Here is a 20,332-nt window from a genome sequence, read left to right on the forward strand (position 1 = left end):
AGCGATTAACTTCATAAGAGCTTCATTATGGCAGGTGTTAGTAGGGCATTCCGTGAATAGCTAGAATGATCGCATAATGACTCGGATAACAATTTTCACCGTTCAGATAGCTCAGTGGTGGAATATTCGCTTCGGGTGCGGTAATTCGGGGGTTCACACACAGGAAGACTTAAAAACAGGTCATCAGAATTTCCCTTGCCAAGCGCTCGGCATTGAGCGGTAGGTACGTATTGGGAAAAAGGTACTGTTCAACCTTTGGAAGATGACTTCCTGTTTCGTCTCTACGCAAATAGCTAAGGCTTAAACCCGGATATTCTGTCCCTAACATTGTTTCTTCAAGTCCTCTTATATATGGAGTTGACTGCGAACAGCTGTCATTTCAATCTCATGTCACATATGGCATTTGAGAAACAATTTAAGTCATGATGGCATCACGGCGAAGATAAACCATAATGCGGTCAATATGGATGCTTAGACCTTGATAAACTGCAATAAACAAACAAAGGATCATCATTTTGGGTGATTATCTGCAAAATGGTTAAAATCTGGAAAAGGTAATCGGGATGAATTCTGAGGGTGTGCGCATCGGACCAGTCTCCTACTGATAAGGATCTGATCGTCTGCTTTGCTCTTGTTTGGGAAAACTAAAACGGACTAATAAATATATATTTCCCAACAATAACATTGTTGTTTGTGTTTTTTTTTACTTTAAAAGATGAGTTTCCATGATTTTTTTCATTAATCATAATTATAGTTACTGTGTATTTAATATTGATATATATTGCAAAATCAATCGAGCAAAACGGAATGCATACCAACTAATAACCAAGAATATATTAACGTTTTGTTTTTTTTACTTTAAGAATTGAGTTTCTATGAGATTTTAATATGAATGAATGTGAATCATAAATTGAGTTACTGTGTATTGAATATTTCTTTCTCTTTCATGATTTTGATGAAATACGGGGTTTTAACATTGAAATAACAACAGTGAAAATATCAATTTGATATTTTCACAGCAAAATAAGGAGTGAAAATATCAACTTTCAGAACTACTTTTAAATTCCTTTGTTGTTACTTCCCCTTGATCAAAACAGAACACTCCACCTTGAACCAGTAAATATTGGCAAAAATGTTTAAAATTTAAAGAAATGTTTTATAGTTTTAAGTAAATATATATTTGGAAATAAACAACTCACCGTTTATTACCGGTTATTCCGTTTTTCAAACGTTTTCTTGATATTGAAGCTGAATGTCCGAACATTTGCTTTCATACCAAACAAATAATAACAGATGAAAACAACTGCTCGAACATAAACAGAATTTATATCCTCGTTCAAATATACTTTGAACTGTTTGACGTTCTAATACGTAAAACGAGCTTCACGGAAAATTCACACAACAATTTACTGATAATCTGATATTTTTACCCCCCCCCCCACGCCTCAAAATTTGTCAACAAACTAGCGTGGCATTCACTCTTTACCTGGAAAACAAACCTGTTTTCAACCGAAACAAACAAGTCTCTGACAGTAAGATGACTGACTATGTATGTATCGTGAAGACTAAAACTAGGAAAAATCCAATGATAATCCGCATTTCTTTTTTTAACACTTTTGACCTTCGCCACTCGTGAAAATATGTTTTTCTATGACACTCGTGAAATAAAATACGATCTTACACTGAAATAAACTAATATCCTCTACATATGCCAACTCAATCGAACAAAAGGGAATGCATACCAACGACAATGCATAGTGCAATGAAACACAAACACACCTGGTGAAATCTTAAATCCACTTTGTTTTATTAAACATGGTTGCGTTTTTTTAGTTGTGCCGGCTCTTTTGAAACATACGTATGAATTTGTTGAATAGTTTCATGTCTGACTGTTTTACTTTTTACAACTAAAATATTTATATAAGACATACTATTTGTAAAATAATGTCATGATACTAAACACTTCAATCCAATGTGTGACTGCTTTGTATGACATCAGGTGGTTATAATACCTCTTTCAAAAGCGAGTCACTTACCATAATTAACTTTACTATGCGTTACATTATTCAGGGGCGTATCCTGGAATTGGTGTTTGAGGAGTCATAACATAAGGAGCAAACCTTTCACATGCGGCACCTCGCTATAATTCGAAATAAATACGGGGGTTGGGGCATGTTCCCCTTTGACATATGGATGCTCAAAAACTGAGACTGTGCGACTGTGAAAAAAAGAGTATTTAGAACAGCCCTGAGTTAGGTTACAGCTAAATGGGTGCTTTGTGGCTTACTATTGATATTTGGTTCTTTGCTTGAAATATATGCGCTGCAATAACGATAAAATTAAATTATACAATAAAGTGCATAAAGACCAATAGGCATCAGACAATAGAGACGACGTGTACGTGTGATGGTAAGTGTAGCTGAATGTACAAGTTTTCTTTGAGTTTACAAAGTGTTTGATGCAAATGTACACTTTAAACACATATTTGTAGGCTCGCTGATACTCAAATAAATCAGTTTCCTCGTGTTTTCTTCCTTTTCAAACGGTTTCAATGAACCTTCATGACGTAGTTCGCAAGAAGTAGCCCACACGTACAAGTACCAGTACAAACATATTTTCGAAACATCTCTATTTGTTGAAGCAAATCACAACGTGGCAAGACTTAAAACAATTAATAATTCTATGTTGTCATCCATAAATGCTGGAGTTATTGCTTTAAACGGTTATTCCATTTATATTGTGTTAAATTAGAGATATTCAAAATTATGCACGGTACCAAATTTGACAATCAAATGACTCATGTTTTTATGTAAACATTTGTTATTTCAATTACATGAGATGCAACTGAGATCGTGCAAATGTAACATATATAACATGATTCAGAATATAGGTCGGAAGGCAAACATTTCAAACTTGTATACAAGTTCCCATCCTTGTGAGAGTATAAGTATTTATCATGTGTTCCGGTACGGATAGAAAAAAATCGACCCGAGGGCACGCTCGTAAGCCGGTAACGAGGCTTGCCGAGTTACCGGCAACGCAGCGTGTCCGAGGGTCGGATTTTCGATCAGGACCGGAAACACATGATTGTTATTTTTTCTTGCCTATCTTTAATGATCAATTTGTGGAAAAAAAATGGCGTAAAAAACGATCTTTTGTACAATACATCAAAAAGCGCATGCGGCGTTGCTTACTGACGTCATAAAGCGCAGTAATATTAAATAACTAAAAATCGCGTATTTTACGATTATTTATTTTCAATTTTAGTTTTAAGTCTTGCATAAATATTTATTTGATTGCGCTTTATTGAAATGGCATATTATTGTTTTCATTAACCATGCAATAAAAGAAAGAGGAAGTGGCGCGTTGTTGCGCGTGATTCATCTTACATGGGGGTGTAATATGGGGTTTTCCAGCACTGGTCGCATGACCGGAAACACATGTCCGATATGCAAGAATACTTGTTCTGGCGTTCAAGAAAATCGATAATATATTTCGAGCAGCCTATAAACAACGAAACATCCGTACGTGTCCTCAACATTAAGCTGCATAGCTTCCAGTTGCAGCAAGTTCTTGACTTGAAATGCAGAGTATTGCACCTAAGTTGACGGCGTGTGTGATATATCTGTATGCTGACGATATCAAAAATATGCGCCGACCATGGTACCTGTCAATTTTGAATTTGTCTTTTTATGCTTCTTTCAGGATCCCAATTGAGTACTTTGTGAAGTCGATCGATATAAGGTGCATGTGTCCTCTACAACAAGTGGTTTGACAACGTTAACTAAGTGGTACTACACCCTAGTGAGAACCAGACACAGCCAGAAAATGATTTCTGTGGAATTTGAGCCAACTTTGAAAGTGGTTTAAACGAAATAACGAATGACCATGTCACTATGGTGACCTATATGGGAAGCTAGGCGTACATTTCCTATAAAGGGGAAATAGTTTGGTAAAGTGTTTAGGTTGCAAAACATATTCTGGAAAGAACCGGAAAGATGTTTCAGCCGTAAAACTCCTCCGCCTGTCCGGCTTACTTCACGTACCTCCAGAAAGTTTTCTTTACTTTAAAGCTGCACTATCACAGATTGGCACATTTGGTAACTTTTTATTTATATGTATCTTGGAACGGTCCATTTTGCATGAATTTGTGCAAACCAGTAAGATAAAAATGCTGTTCAATCACAGATCGCAGTTCTGCATATTTTCGTTTGGAAATTAATTATTGCCATTTGGTAACGCTTTGAGAAAAAATAAGTTTTCGGTAGTATTCGAAATAATTGAGATCTATCCTATTTTGAGTTATCTACAATGACTGAATCGAAGGCTTTGATCCCAAAATTCGTCTAAGACAATAAACAAACAGGGCGACCTAGCTCTATCCCTATCATTTGGTAAGTAGCCAATGTATTGCTTTGGTAACAAACAAGGCAATCTTTGTTGTAAATTGTGCTTGAAAGACGGGACCGTCTTGTTTTTCCATCGTGTTTATTTCACATGGATATAGAGAAAGGAATTGTTGAAAGGCTATATATTGTTCATCTCTTAATATTAAGTGTTACTAGATTGTTTCTGTTATAGATTATAATGTTTCCTGACTTGTTAATGGGTTTAAATTGAACACGCCATTGCGCTGACTAGTCAGAAATAGTTTGCATGTCAGTATTTATAGTGATATCCATATGATCTGTGTTAGCTGACGAGACAGCAAAAGGACTATTTTTCGGAAAAAGTCAAAAGTCAACATATTTGAGTCTTTGTCAATACCTCTCGTTTAATACATGCAGATCATACTTTGAAATAAGAGCGTTCATTTCGTTTCGATCCTTTCATTTACAGTTCTATATTTATTTAAAAACTTGACTGCGTATGTCAAAAAATGATCAGTGTGTGAACTAGTTTCAGAAACTCCAGCATTTAGGACACCTATATGTTCTGATACCGCGATAGGGTTTAATAACGTACAAGAAGTATTCGTTATTCTGGTCGATGTTTTCATGACAGTTTGTACATTATCAGGTAGCATAGTGTCTTTAACTTAGTGGTATTAGGGGTTCAGCTGGTCTTCGTTAATATCATTCATACGAATAATAATCTCACACAAGTTACAAGCCTTTTCAAGGCAAATCTTAAATCGGTCCCAAAATTATATTTTGAAATCAGGATTGCGATATAATGCGTATATAAGGAAGAATTCACATTTGGATTTAATCTACCCAAAGTGATTCGGAAAGGTAATGTTCTAAGTCCAACAGAACAGACTTTCATATTCATGATCATCAAGTTGTAAAAAATCATCAATATTATCAGTAGAAAGATGTGTCTCCGTGAAAATATCAAAATTTATCAGCTCATCTTTGATGTAGTCTAAATTTCATCGAATGCCGATATTTTGTTATTTGAAATGTTTGTCGCCTAAACATCGTCGGTTGGGTCCTGGGTAAGACTCAATGTCGCCCGATAAGAAAATTAAACTTGACACTTTTAGTTTCAAAAATGATAGATTTAGATGGTTGTTATCAGCTAGGTTATTTTGTTCATGAAAACAGTCTGTGCTATATTCAAGCCTAATCACAATAACGATGATAGCCGGAAAACATCAAAGAAAAGTAGTAAAGGACTTTGCTAATTCATTGAAAGCTTTAATACGGAAAGTACATGAACCAGTAAAACTAACACATCTTGCGTTATTCAATCCTCTTTCACTGCTGTATGTTGCAAAGACATCAATTGATGACCTCGACATTTAAACTTGACAAAGGTTTGCAAAATACAGTCAGCGTAAACACACAAAAACGAATAGGAGCACATGAGAAAGGAAAGAGAAGGAGGGAAGTAAATGAGTGAATATTAATACAAGTTAAAAAACATTCGAGTGAAGTAATGAAATATATTATTAATAAATAATTTGTAACTTTTCAATAATGGTCTTATGCTTTATAAGAAAAAAAATGTTATATATATATGAGATACTTAAGAGACGTGTTTATCGAAATGGCATATTCTTTTTGAAAGCAAATCCAAGCATCTTACATTAAATAATTTTGGTCAATTTTAACATTCGGTCAGTTCCGACTATTTATAAGTCAAACTTTGGGTCATTTCGGTCGTTTTACCATTGCGCATTTACATAATCTCACATCATCCAGATGAGTTTAATTGTTGTGTGTTCACTAAGGCCACAACAAATTGATCATTTGTTCTACGGATTTTGCCAAAAAAAGTAGGAGCGAGCGAGCGAAATAAAAATAAAAATACTTTTTCCTATATTTAAGGCAAATCAGAGGCGAGCGCAAGGCGAAAAATTAAAAAAAAATAAAAATTTACCAAATTTATCATACAGTGTATGTCAAGAAATGCTTATTAATTGCAAACATAGGTTCAGTTATTAATGAAAAGGTTTTGATTGTATCACATGCAAATCTGTCTCAATATTTAACAAATGGCAATAAGGTCCAGTGCTTTACTATTAACTTCAATTCAAACGTAGATTTATTGTAAAGACAACATTCCGCATAGTAACTTACAATTATTTGAAGACCAAAAAGAAAACTATTGTATTCATTCCGTAACTTACTATTACAAAAAAAACATTTTAGACTTGTAAGAGTAATTCATGATTTGAATCAAGTTTGAACCTCTTGAAGCACATGATTAAATTGTAGTGACTTTGACATTGCAGAAGATCGAAAATGTAAATAACACAGAGAACATATCTAAAAAAGACACTGTGGATTAAATTGCGGGACAACATAAATGAAGCAGTATCAAACAAATCTGTCCACCAGTCATTATATTAGAGCAGGTGGTGGAATAAAGATATTTCCCTTTAAAGAACCCTCCTTTACCCCGAACCTATGGTTTATAGGTCCGTGCCTTGAAAAAGAATATCATGTCGGCCTCCATAGCTTCAAGGCCCATAAGAAACAGGCCACTTTAATTACAGGCCATTTTATACAAATCGATCAAAGAAAACAAGTGGATAAAAACGAAGAATTGAGAAAATTAAAACAGTCATTTTACTTATCAAAGGTTTTATTTTCTGGTTTTACTGATTTTTTTATACTGTCCATGTGTATGTAATCCACTAGTCAATTGTGACCACGCCCGAAGGTCCGGGGAATAGCGGGGACTTTGACTTTCGGTCCAGCCAACCCCGGGTAAATCCACTGCATTCACCCGGCACTGTGGGGCCACCTGGAAGGTAAAAAAACTTGGCCCATTTCCCCGACTATCCCTGGTATACCCCAAGACCTTGGGGGGGGGGGGGTTACCGTGGATTGACTGGTTCATAAGTATAATGTACAGGCTGTTTGTAAAACATTTACAAGTCCTACTATTTTTATCTGTTTATAACGATAATGATTATATGAAAACTGAGAAATGCATTTTAGAAAATTTAAAAAATAACTCACGAAAATATGTTCAATTGTTGTAAGTCGTGTGTCCGTGTAGTTTGATATAAGTTTTGCACTCAAAATTCGATTAAGTTATTATTTAACACAAAATTTTGAGTACAAAACAATGAATTACTTAAAACACACATAAATAATTATTGCTTTCGACTCTGTGAAACTGTTGTTGTTTACTGAAGACTGTAATCCATTGACTTTGACACTGATTTTAATTTAAAACGTGTATTATACATTACGAAAACTGAAAGTAACCCGAAAATTAATACCGGAAATAAATAACAACGGTGCGTCCTGCAAAATATTCCCGACAAAAAAGACTGTCAACAAATATCGGCTGTTTTGCGGTTACCCGGACCTGATTTTGTCCTGACACGAGGAAATTTTGCTCGCGAAGAATGTAAAGCATGGAAATACCTTCAAAAAAGGCGAAGTCGACGTTGAAGGATTAAATGTTTAGTAAAAGAATTTCAGAAAATAGAGGAAATTCAGAAGTAAACAAAAAAATATGCGCGGCCAAATAGTAAGTGCGGGCGCAAAAAAAAAGTTTTTGTATTTTTTTTTTTGGTTTTTCAAATTTTAGGTGCGGCAAATCCGACGAACAAATGATCAATTTGTTGTGGCCTAAAGTATGTAAACGGGATGCAGTACGTATTATAAAGACGTTAAAATAGAAGTACTTGCAGAAGATTATTTTCTTTTCATTTTAATGTTGCTATTTAAAATGCACAATCATGGAACCACTTGAGTATCTTTATCATATCTAACTAATTATATTTTAAAAATGAAATTAAATTTCCTTACTTAAATTGCATCACTCGTAAATTGGACCTTTTCCAGTCCTTTTACCATAACCTACGGCTAGACAAAGAGTTCCCACACAAGTTTCCTCCAAATTTGTTAATGTCCGACCATAAACAATTCTAACATTCCATCATCTCGGATCATTCACCACTCTAACATTGTTTCATTTCGGTTGATTTACAATTTTTAGATCGGGTAATTTCGGCACATTTACCAATAATAGAATGGGTTCATTTTGCGCATTTACCATTAAGATTTAGATTTCTTCATAAATGACCAAATTTATCTTATGAAATATTTGTAAGTCCATGTACCAAAATCAATGGCTTACATATGAACATGCTATTATTTAGATCTTGGCGATCCTAAGCAAATTGATGGGCATGCTCAATTGCTGATAAAATTAATCCATATTAGACACACGGCGGGTTTAGGTATTAATATAAAGTTTAATTAAATGAGACATAAACAATTAACAATTCCTAGTGTCTTACTTAATCTCTATATCTCCAATCCCTTACTTTACGAAACACTATCAATAAAGGCAAGAATAAACATATAAGCCTTGTGCATGCTTCAAATCCTTACTGATAAATGCAACGGGAGGGGGGACGACGCAAAGCAAAGTGCAGTGCCGTAGCTACACTTAGGCACACCGAGGCAGCTTCAGTGTTGTTGTTTTTGGCATATTACAATTTATATAGCTCTAAAAATAACCATTTTCGACATCCTTCAGTTGCCTCAATGTACGCAAACCATCGATGCGGAATGCCTGTATTTAAAAAAGAAAAGAATATTAGATATAATAGAAAAGAATTCTACAAACTACGGTACCTTACCGTTTAATGTTGACTTATTGATTATGTTAAGTGACGATAAAAGAGACGTTAATAAGTATGTTCATGGTATTGGTAACAATGCCTCATATAATTGTGACAGTAAATTTCTTCTTAATGCACATTTTTTTATTAAATTCATGTTAACCGTGTATAATTGATTTCAACTGGATCAAGAGTTATAGCACTAAAAATTTGAAATGTTATATTAATATGTAAGATTTTTATGCATTTATTTCCACCAAAGATACTCCAGAATACAGGAAATCGCTTCTTGCAAAACAATTGTCCGGGAGGTAGGGGCATGCCCCCGGACCCCCCTAGACCGTTATGCCCCGATGTTTTTTTAAGTATGGCTACGGCACTGAAGTGGACGGCCCGGTGCGAGGAGTTGATAGATAAGTTAACACCGAACTGAGAGAATCAGAAATGCGCCTAATATGAGCGTTATTGGGCGTCGGTGATACAACATCTGACAATAGCTTTTTATCTTCCGCTGTTCATCTTGCGTTATATTTTTGATAGAAATAAAATGCGAACAATCAGCGTTTTCTGTTACCAGGATGAATAAATCCTCTTGTCATTATGCGTCCGGATGTAACAGTTGTTTTACCTTGTAAGGATATGATGATAACTCATCATAAGAAGTTAGCACGCATTCATTTTATAATCGATCCCAGACGTAGAATCTAGGAAAATATTAGATTTTTAGAAACCCGCCCAGTGTCTTCATTAAATAAATAGTATTATCATAAATGAGGTTCCAAATGACACGCATTATAAATAATACATAAAGTTATTCACCTACATAAGTTCGCGCGTTCAGGTTACGGCTGTGGGAAAATATTAAACAAACATTATACGAATTCTTATCAACTACCATATTTGAACTAAATCGAATAAAAAGGATAAAACTTATGAATTATTATTGTGTTTTATACATATTAAACAAATTAACCATCCATACCATATATATAATATAAGAGATTGTTAAGCTACATTAACTCGAGGCCTCGTGTTAGATTATAAGGACTTCATTAAATAAATAAATTTGCTACTCAAATTTCCCAATGACATTGCATGGTACATTATTGCTGCGTGTGTAATGGTAATAGGATTAAGGAAAATTGGCTAGCTTTGTTATATATGTATATGTATTTATGAAATCTCTCTCAGTGTTTTTAAGCTGCACTCTCACAGATATATATGGATGGTTGGTTGGTTGGTTGGTTGGTTTGTTGGTTGGTTGGTTGGTTGGTTGATTGGTTTTGGTTGTTTGGTTGGTTGGTTGGTTGGTTGGTTGGTTGGTTGGTTGGTTGGTTGGTTGGTTGGTTGGTTGGTTGGTTGGTTGGTTGGTTGGTTGGTCAGTTGATCGATACACGTTTGGTTAATGTATAATAATATAGTTCAAGTAAAGTATTTACATTATCAGGAATAGTGTTAATATGTATGTATCGCAGACTATTTGTTCACCTTATAATTGAATCATTTTGAAACAATATATCATTATTATAAATGTATAACACGACGAATGTTGATGTTAGGCATCAAAGACGCGGCTGAATGGGTTTTATTGAATATTTATATATATCTATTGATGTTCATGGAACATTCTGATTAAGTTTCATGAATATTAGACCAAACATAATGCCTTTAGTGTGTTCCAGATTGGACCTAGTCACCTAGTTTTTGACCCACGTGAAAAAATATCGATACCCAATTGGCTCAATAAAGTCATTTGACAATATATATAATTGTAACCATTCCGAATAAACACGGACATAGCCGAACTATGACGGTTTAATCAACTTTCTAGATCGAAGTTACTCGGTCGTCTCCGACATGCGTAAATTATTTAGACTGGTACCTTGCATTATCACCGATAAATTTATTGGTGTCGGGTCGATTTGGCCGAGATATTATTTTGGCCTGATCGTTTTCGGCCTGCTTTCATTCATAAATGTTTGTTTTAAATCGTGTAAATTACGCTTTGAACTTTCATTTTATATCAGTTAAATTCAAATTGTGTTAATTTCGTTATTGCGACTTATATTTGTTAGTAAAATCGTGTGAACTAAGCTTTGTACTTCAATTTTATATCACTGAAATTTAAAAAAGTCAATTAATGTCGTGTTAAGGCACTTATATTTGTTATCAAATGCATAATTTAAACTATTATTCACAATATGCCCGTAAATTCTCAGATGCTTATTCACTACCACAGCGTGTATATAAATCGTTTTCACAGAAAGTGAATTTCTAAAATAACGAACTCGTATGACCGGCGACCAGTCAACACACATACAGAGATAATAACTTTTTTTAATTTCCTGTTTTAAACCATAGGCTTATTCGTTTTATATGACGTTTTGGAAGTTTTACACGCATTAAAACGGTCATTGACGACAAATTTTAAGCTAAGTTCAATTAGAGTTAATATCATTAACAAATCTTCATTTTTTCATAACTAAAATTTATCCGTATACACTTCCCCGTTGACAATTACAAACATGTTTTCCTATAGGGTATATATCGAAACCCGTAAGCTCGATATCGCTTGGCTCGATTTTCTCGTTGTGTCCGCATGCACGTACGTCTGCGTGTGTGTGTGTGAGTGCTTTTGTGCGTGTATGCGCGTGTGTGTGTCTGCCCGCGTGCGCGTAGGCCTGCGTGTGCGTGTGTGTGCGCGCGCGTGTGTGTGCGTGTGTGTGTTTGTGTATGTGTGCCCAAGAGCGCGTGTACCTGAGTGTGCGTGCGCGCGCGTGTGTGTGCGCGCGCGTGTGTGTGTGTGTGCCCGCGTGCGCGTGTGCCTGCTTGTGCGTGTGTGTGGTGTGAGTGGCGTGATTGCATTCATGCGTGCGCTTGCGCCTGTGCGTGAGTGTGTCTATATATGTTTTGCTGTCTTTATAATCACTTGTTCAACATCCTCCCTAAATAATCATTTTGTAAATGGCCGAAGGCAAATGATGTCGATAGCCAATATATTTTTAAACTTGTTAATAGCACAATATTGAAAAATGTCGCAAATTATGCTCTATCGCCAATTACAGTAAGAAACGGTATTGAAAATTGAATGAGTTTAGCCTTACAGAATTCTGTTCGTAATCGATTATCTGGTTTTATTATTAAAATGAAGTAAAATAACTCAGATACTGTAGGCGTTTTGATAATGTTAGTTTAAATAAATTGTACTTAATACAAATATCAAACATTGTTAGATGAATATCTTACCACTAAAACTTGGTATAATATGTTAAAATATACTATTTCAATGCATAATATTTAGACAGGGGAATTGGTTTAGCAAGGTGTAGAAAGATATGAAAGGTTATCTATGGGAAAAGGGAAAAGACGGGGAAAGGGAGGATGGATTGAGAAAGTGAGAGGGATGGGCAAACGGAGGGGGGATGGGAAAAGGGGATGGATTTGGGAAAAGGAAAGGGATGGGAAAAGGGGAGGGATGGGAAAAGAGAGAGGGATGGGGAAAAGGAGAGGGACGGAAAAGGGAGAGGAATGGGGAAAGGGAAACTATGGGAAAGGAATCGGTAAAAGAGGAGATGGCTGGGGAAAGGGTGAGAGAAGGGGAAAAGAAGAGGGCTGGGAAAAAGGGGGATAGGGAGAGGGATATGGAAGGGGTGAGAGAAGGGGAAAAGGAGAGGGAAAGGAAAGGATGAAGGGTAGGCTAACGTGTAGTTGATTGGTTTAAGGGGGGGAGAGGTAACGGAAAGAGATGGAGATGGTGAGAGGGATAGGGAAAAGAGTAGGTCTGGGAAAAGGGGTGATGATAATTATAGAGAGATGAATGGGTAAATGGACAAGAGATGGGGCAGGGGTGAGTGACAGGGAAAGGGGGTGGATGGGGAGAGGGAGTGGGATTGTAAAGGGGGGTCGGGAAAGAAACAGTGTTAAGGAAAGAAGGAGGGATAGGAAAGGGAGAGGGATTGAAAAACGGAGAGGGATGGGGAAAGGAGAGGACGGGGAGTGGGGGAGTTGGATGGGGAAAGGGGGACAAATTGGGAAATGGAGAGGGGTTCGAAACTTATAATTCGGTTCAGCCTGTTCACATAATGATCGGTCAATAAAGTCCGGAGATGGTTATAAGGACGGATATCGAGTTTAATTTGAAAGAAATGAGCATAAAACACGGTATTTCTACCTTTTGTATCTAAAGTTGACCAAAGTAAATATTTAAGCATTCACCAATCATTGGTCAATATTTTAGCGCTTTTCGCTATTAAATTCAAGGTTACAATCTTGTTATCAGCAGATAATATTTTCCATGCATTATTTAATAAATAGTTAAAGGTTTATCAGTCAAGATTTATGTTTGTAATTCATTCATATGTATTGATTTTGAATAAGGGTGTCACTTTAAATTGCAGGTTTACAAATGTTTTAACTTCGTGAATCGATACAAAGGTTACCTATGAACATGAGCAATGGTGAAATGAATTTACTTCCTTGTTGAGTTTAAGATCAACAAAATAAAGGTAAATATTACGTTTATTAAATTATTGAGAATTGTTTGATATAACCGACATTAAAAGCAAGATGTTGTGTGGGGAAAAATAATAAAATAGCACATTTGAACGATTTCTTATGCTTTTCTAAATTAGAACATCGATCACTACTTTCGTTTTGAAAATGATTCGTATAGACATTTTATGTTTGTCTAAGGTCAGTTATTAACTTAATCGTACTGAATCTTAACGTTTTCATTTGAATGAAACAGTAAGCTTATAAAAGTGATTCATATAGTTTGTTTACATAGATGGAGGTACCCGGGAAGAAGCGTGACTCCGACCTTGACAAGTGTTCCGCTGACGCAACTGTCTTCTGCCAGCCGTGTGGAGAAGGCGGTAAACGTGCTGTGGCCCAGGGCTTCTGTCAGACCTGCGAGGAGTACATGTGCGCTCCCTGTGTCGAATACCATAGGAGATTAAAGATGTCCAGGAACCATATTTTGCTTTCAAAAGATAAGATGCCATCCTTCTACCAGTCAACGAAAAAATCAGCTATCGCCGACACGGAGTATTGTAACAACCATCCGATGGAGATGATCAAGTTTTATTGCCCGACCCACGGAGCCCTTGGATGTGATGATTGTGTCGTACTCGACCATCGCAGCTGTAAAGTTGACTATATCGCCGATGTGGCTAAAGAATTCGTCACTGGAAAAGAATTCAGAGAGCTGGAACCATCGATTAAACGAGTTGAAGATCTTTTATCCGCGTTCATTAGTAACGTCAAGGAGATTTTTGGCGATGTCAAAAACCAGTCTAAGGTTGAGATAGATAAACTGAGGAAGTTCCGGGCAGAAATAAACACATACCTGGACCGGCGCGAGAAGGAGTTGCTCGACAACATCGAGAAAATCAAGACCGAGGATGAGAACGTGTTGATTGCACTTAAGACCGATTGTGAAATGATGAAAACTGGACTTGATGCCATGAGGAAGGAAGTGACTTCCGGTGACGTCTCGGTGAACCAGCAGTACGTGGCGGCAAGGCGAGGCCGGAAGGAGCTACGGGGGATTCGTGACGAGATGGAGAAGATAGTTGGTAGAATGAAGGCGGAAGTATCAGTTTACTAAGAACGTGGACACGGAGCGGCTGCTTGGATCGAAAATGGGCCTTGGAACACTGGACGTTGCGGGAGAGTTTCGAAAGAATGGTATGTTTAAGTTCACTTTACATGCTTAACTTTACCTTAAACATGAGCATTTATAGGTGTGTAAAATTGTATGTGGTTTCCCAATAGTTTTTCCTTAATGTCTTTTATTGAGTTCTTGTTCATAATAGCCGTACAAAGCTATCATTGCTTAAATTATGACACCATAGTTTAATAGTAAAACGTTTAATACAAGATTTCTTATCATTAATAAGTTTCGGCTGCAGTCAATTTGGTAAACCAGCTTGGTTTTAAGAACACTGTAAATAAACATAAGTGGGCCTCGCAGCGAATGCCAACTCTCGGCTCGTCTGTCTTTACGCTGCAGTATAACTCCTAATCCATATACACCAAGATGGGGGAGGAGGGGGATTGAGTGCAACCGACAAAAAACACAATTTTGAAGATCCACATGATTTTATGAAAGTTAATCATATATTGAACATTCTTACAACCGTTATTAAAAGTAAAAGGTATAGAAAGCTGTTTAAGCTCAATAATATATAACGTAATTAAACACACCAAAATAAATCAGCTAATTAAACATGAAGATAGTTCATGGCTCACAATACTGTAATTTATGTTACTTCAAAATATTTTATGATGAAAAACAAGCATTAAAATAATCTGCATCGATTTGTTGAGAAAAGTTTAATTAGACATCAAACTTCAGACAGTACTGATGAATAAGACATAATGTCAAGTAATGTTTCACTATACTTGCACATGTATATTAGGTCACATCCCAAGAAAAGTATGTTGCCGGTTTATACATATTAAGCTAATAATGCCTACAGTGGGCGTTTGTCATCATTTTGCAATCCTATCTATACAATGACACTTGTTCGTGGCACAAAAGCAAACTATAATCGTTATTAAGAAAAACAATGACATATTCTGATGAATGATCATGTAGAATACGTTACGTTGTAAAAAGATACGTTACAAACACTTTAAAAGTAAAGATGACTAGAATAAATGACTAAACAATTCTCTCATCACAACTCTATTCTGTTATGCAAGTTTAAATACAAACAAATCTGCGGCTTCAAAATTTTAAGATTTATTACAAAAATACGAATCTGCATATAAAATAAGTTACTTCAAATTTCAATAACATGACTTGACATTTTGACTAGATAATACAACACTCCTAAATGTTTAATGTTAGTGGACTAGAAATATACATTATATTCTAAAACGGGTATAATATTGCATATGTATATTATAGTTTACGTTACCACTATTAACAAGTTTATAGTTAACCATGCAACATTACTATCAAATTTTAATTGTACAAATTATGACTAAAAATGTTCTTTGCACCCACAAAAGTTTGTTACTTTACGTGTAGTAATCTAACATTACATAAAACAATTTGACATTTGTAAACAGAATGTGTCATATACGTGAGAATATGTCTACACGTGTATAAAATTCAATACTGTTATACGAGTTTAAAGAGTAACGGTAATCTTGATTTTTTTTGCAGAATGTGTCATATCTCATCTTGTTCACCTTTGTATATATCGGTTTACCATTCAGCAGACAAAGAGTTTGTCTGCCTTCAAGAAGGTGACTACGTTAAGACAGTGTAGCTATTTGGTATTGGTATGATTCTTTTCTAGGATTTAAAGGACTGAAATTGTTGTATCACACCTTTTGAAGCTATGCATGGATAGTACTACTGAATAAATATATATTCTCTTCTGTTTTTAGAAACCTCATTAACATTAAAAAGTCGCCGCTTGTTACCTACACAATTTTGAACAAAAACGGGGATACTTAGCTCGCAGCACTAGGACTGTGTCTGGAGCTCTAACAATGACCTCGTTTATGTCTGCCACTTGTTAGGTGTAAAACAATGCCTCCTTGAGATATATTTCTACATTGGCACCTTCAAGACTTGTACGACTATAACACATTTCTCTTAGAACAACAGCAGTATCACGCTTTTCTGCAAATTTGTCAATTTTACACTTGTCATGAAGTAGACATAGCAGTTTTGACATTGCTGTACATTAAAGCCTTCTAATTCGTAAGAGTTCTTGTTTTGGGACCAGATATCAAGATTATTGGCGTAGTTTTTGTTTTGCATTCAAATGATTTAAATGATTCAGGGAAATCAGAAAATCAGACAGCTCTTTAACCGTAGGCTTTAAAGTGTTGCATTGCCAGCATATTTGTGGGTAACATCCGCACATGGTTTTAAAAGGCATTCCGTCAGCAGTTACTAAGGACCTTATAACTTGACCAAAGAAAAGGGGCAGTTTTGTTCACATTTTGATTGTTAATTGAGTCTTCCATAGTTGACTGGCCCGCTCCATGAGCACAATTTTAAGATCTAATTTATTTGACAGAATTTATTTTTTTCCACTTATTTATCAATTGATGTATTTGTTTGTATATTGCATTTTAATGAATGTTCACTCGGTATTTATTTACTAAATACTATTTAGTATGACTTGAATATATCTCTTTTATATGCCATTTTACAATTTCAATTGAACTAATACATATTTCTTTATATAATTGCAATTTAACATTTATTTGTTTGCAATTCTATTTGATTTACTTCATTTTCATAAGTAACGAAATTATAGCACCGTAGGTTATATCACTAGTTCAAATTAGAAATAAAACCAGAATATAAAGTGCGTGTAACTAAAGTGTTTGATTTCGTTAAAAGTATTAATCATTCATTACCAGAATGAATCATTATTGAGCAAATTATAACTGTTAGTAACGTAAATTAGACACAAGTTTTTTGTACTATCAAATGAACGTTTAAATCGTCTAATCCATGTTTAAAATATGGAATACCTCTTTAATCAAGCAAAATGACATGACTTTATTTGTTTAAGCACTCTGTGTAACATATTATTTTAGTAGAAGCGTTGTTTTTTAAGTGGCATTTTAAAAGTAACGTAATTTACACCAATAGAAAACCTCCACAGAACTTTAGAACGATTTTTCCAACTTTTATCTCATAAACGATCATTATACATAGAGGAAATAGAGATAAATCTATAAAAAAAATAGGTAACGTAGTTTAAATGTCCGTTACGCACTTATGCCATTTCCCTCAGAGCGTAAACAAAGCATACTTTGTGGCTCTTTGCTTTTTATGCTTTGGGAAAATTATTACTTAACAAATTGTCCCTGGTGACAGCTAGGGGAGGGGTGGGGTCGCTCTAAAGACAATACGTTCTTACTGTTAGTTATATACCAAGGCTTTCACAACTCCCCGATCTTTTCCATCAAACACATTAAAAAAATACATTTATTTTTCTGTTTGAAATACTTTTTTAAAGACAATATCTCCTGTTTTGATATAAGCTGACTCTAAGTAGCGATTAAGACCAATTTAGTGCTGTGTTTTATATGTCAAACATCTGCACCGGGAGCAAATATATCCACGATATGCAAATTTGCACTTGGGGTATGTTTTGGAGGCATTTATATGACAATCGAGAAAAGTAAATATTTTCAATAAGAAACAAAAGATATAGTTTGCCGGCGAATTTTGACAGGCGTTATTACTTTTATATCAATTGTGTTACTGTAATTATTTTATGTCAAACATTCACTCTAAATCCCCAAAAATAGAAACAACCGGTGAAACATGGGGCAAATTTGCTACCAAAAGAAAAAAAATGCATGTTTGCATTTATGTGCACACCTTTGCCCCTGGGGAGAATCTCATCACAAAAACTAGGTTAAATTATCCAACTGACAAAAATAAATCGTGTTAATAATGTGTTCTTTAGATATACAGGGAAACACGTACAGTGAATGGTTTTGCAGGCGTACTTAAGACGGGAACATTGAAACGATTTTTAATGCAACTCGTGAAATATAGCTTTTGGTGCTCAATCTGTGAATTTTATTACGTATAACACAAAACATATCCTCTTATTCATTTCTATTTATTACCGGGTGTCCGTGTCCTGTTTGTTTAATCTAAATTTTCTAATTGAAAAAAAAATAAAAATTGAAGCTGTTTTTCTAAAAAAAAAAACAAGTTTGAACCATTGTCTCATTTAAGTTTATAAGACGAAAGTGAAAAATAATCTAGTCTTTTTCAGTTCAAGTTCCTGACCGCTCTACTGTCACATGGAAGAATGAAGCAGACATCAACGTCAGAGCGCCACAGGACCAGGAAACCTGCTATATTTCCGGCCTCGCCCTGCTCTCTCCTGGTCTCTTCCTTCTGACTGACTACGGTAACAACTGTGCCAAACTGGTGGACGTCACCACCCGCAACGTCACCTCCCGCATCAAAATACCACACTGTCCCTGGGATGTATGTGTGCTCCCTGATAACCAGGCCGCAGTCTCTCTCCCGGGTAAGTCCATGATACAACTGCTGTCTACGAAAGGAGGGAAGTTGTCGCGTGGAAAGAAAATTAAAGTATCATCTGATGGTCGTGGTATTGCGTATTACAACAATAGATTATACGTGTCTTACGCATCAAACGCGAGTATTGAAATTATGACATTGGATGGACATGTTATCAGTACATTTCAAAAAGATGATGGAAGACATATTTTCAAATGCCCATACTACCTGACTGTGTCAGCTTCCACACCACCGACCCTGTATGTGTCTGACTGTACTGCACACAACGTCCTCCAGCTGTCTCTAGACGGGAAGGCCCTAAGAGAGTACAGTGACAAGAAGCTCAAATATCCCCTGTCCGTAGTGGCGGTAGGTCCTGGTCAGCTGCTAGTGTGTGGGTATGGCAGCCACAACGTGATGCTGCTGACAGAGAGGGACGGCAAGATGACGGAAATACTGGGAGATAAGGACGGAGTGACATATCCCTACTCTGTGTCCTTCTGTCCCTACACACGTACGATAGTTGTCGGAATGTTGCGTAATGACTCATTAATGAAGGTGTTTAGTGTAAACTGACACTGATTCTTCTTAGTCATGATTGTTGTTTCTAAGGAAGAAATAACCATGCATTAAATATTTTTATAAACAACTGAAAGGTTAATGCAAAAACATTTATTTTACAATTTCAGCTTGCGGTTTTGATTTGTTGTAACATTGTGCTATCAAACTGAACAACCATTTATATTAAATGTATTTTGCAGTTATAATATCATAACATTTTTACAAGTAACTATAAAGGATAGTTTTAATGAAAATTTCCAAGTGTAATTCCAGCTTCAATTTGAATAGACGGTAAATATTATAAAAAGATTTTATACCTTCAAATTTAAGGTATCAAATGAAATGTACGAGTATTTACATTTAAAGAGTATTTATCTTGAGACGGTTGACTAAGTGATTTTGCCTTTTATATTTTAAATGTATGTAATATTTCTTCATTTAAACATGGCTTGAAAATAACCGAAGATTTTACTTAAATATTTGAATAAAAAATGATTATAAACAAGTCTTGGAAGTGTCGGTTGAGAAATCCTGTAAATATATGTTAGCTGATTGGCTTTGTATTTATGTGAAAGAATCACTCTGTGTTCTTAATGTTTCGATGTATTTGTGATTTGGTCTTTATAACCATATATCATTTATTTTAAGCAATAATCAATAAAGAAAGGTAATAGCCAGTCGCAAATATGAATTCATTTATGTTAGGG

General features: G+C 35.5%; 2 protein-coding genes across 2 annotated transcripts; both read left to right on the forward strand.

The window, feature by feature from the left end:
* The first annotated feature begins 13,402 nt into the window (after positions 1-13,402).
* LOC128244288 (tripartite motif-containing protein 45-like) lies at positions 13,403-14,645 on the forward strand. Its single transcript, XM_052962304.1, has 2 exons — positions 13,403-13,542; positions 13,824-14,645. The coding sequence occupies exon 2, from the start codon at positions 13,824-13,826 to the stop codon at positions 14,643-14,645; it is 822 nt and encodes a 273-aa protein (XP_052818264.1). The 5' UTR covers positions 13,403-13,542.
* LOC128242912 (uncharacterized) lies at positions 14,632-20,110 on the forward strand. Its single transcript, XM_052960342.1, has 2 exons — positions 14,632-14,725; positions 18,811-20,110. Exons 1-2 carry the CDS (start codon positions 14,680-14,682, stop codon positions 19,638-19,640), a joined length of 876 nt encoding a protein of 291 aa, XP_052816302.1. The 5' UTR covers positions 14,632-14,679; the 3' UTR covers positions 19,641-20,110.
* Positions 20,111-20,332: the final 222 nt, after the last annotated feature.

This window comes from Mya arenaria, chromosome 8 (assembly GCF_026914265.1).
Source record: "Mya arenaria isolate MELC-2E11 chromosome 8, ASM2691426v1".
Lineage (NCBI taxonomy): Eukaryota > Metazoa > Mollusca > Bivalvia > Myida > Myidae > Mya > Mya arenaria.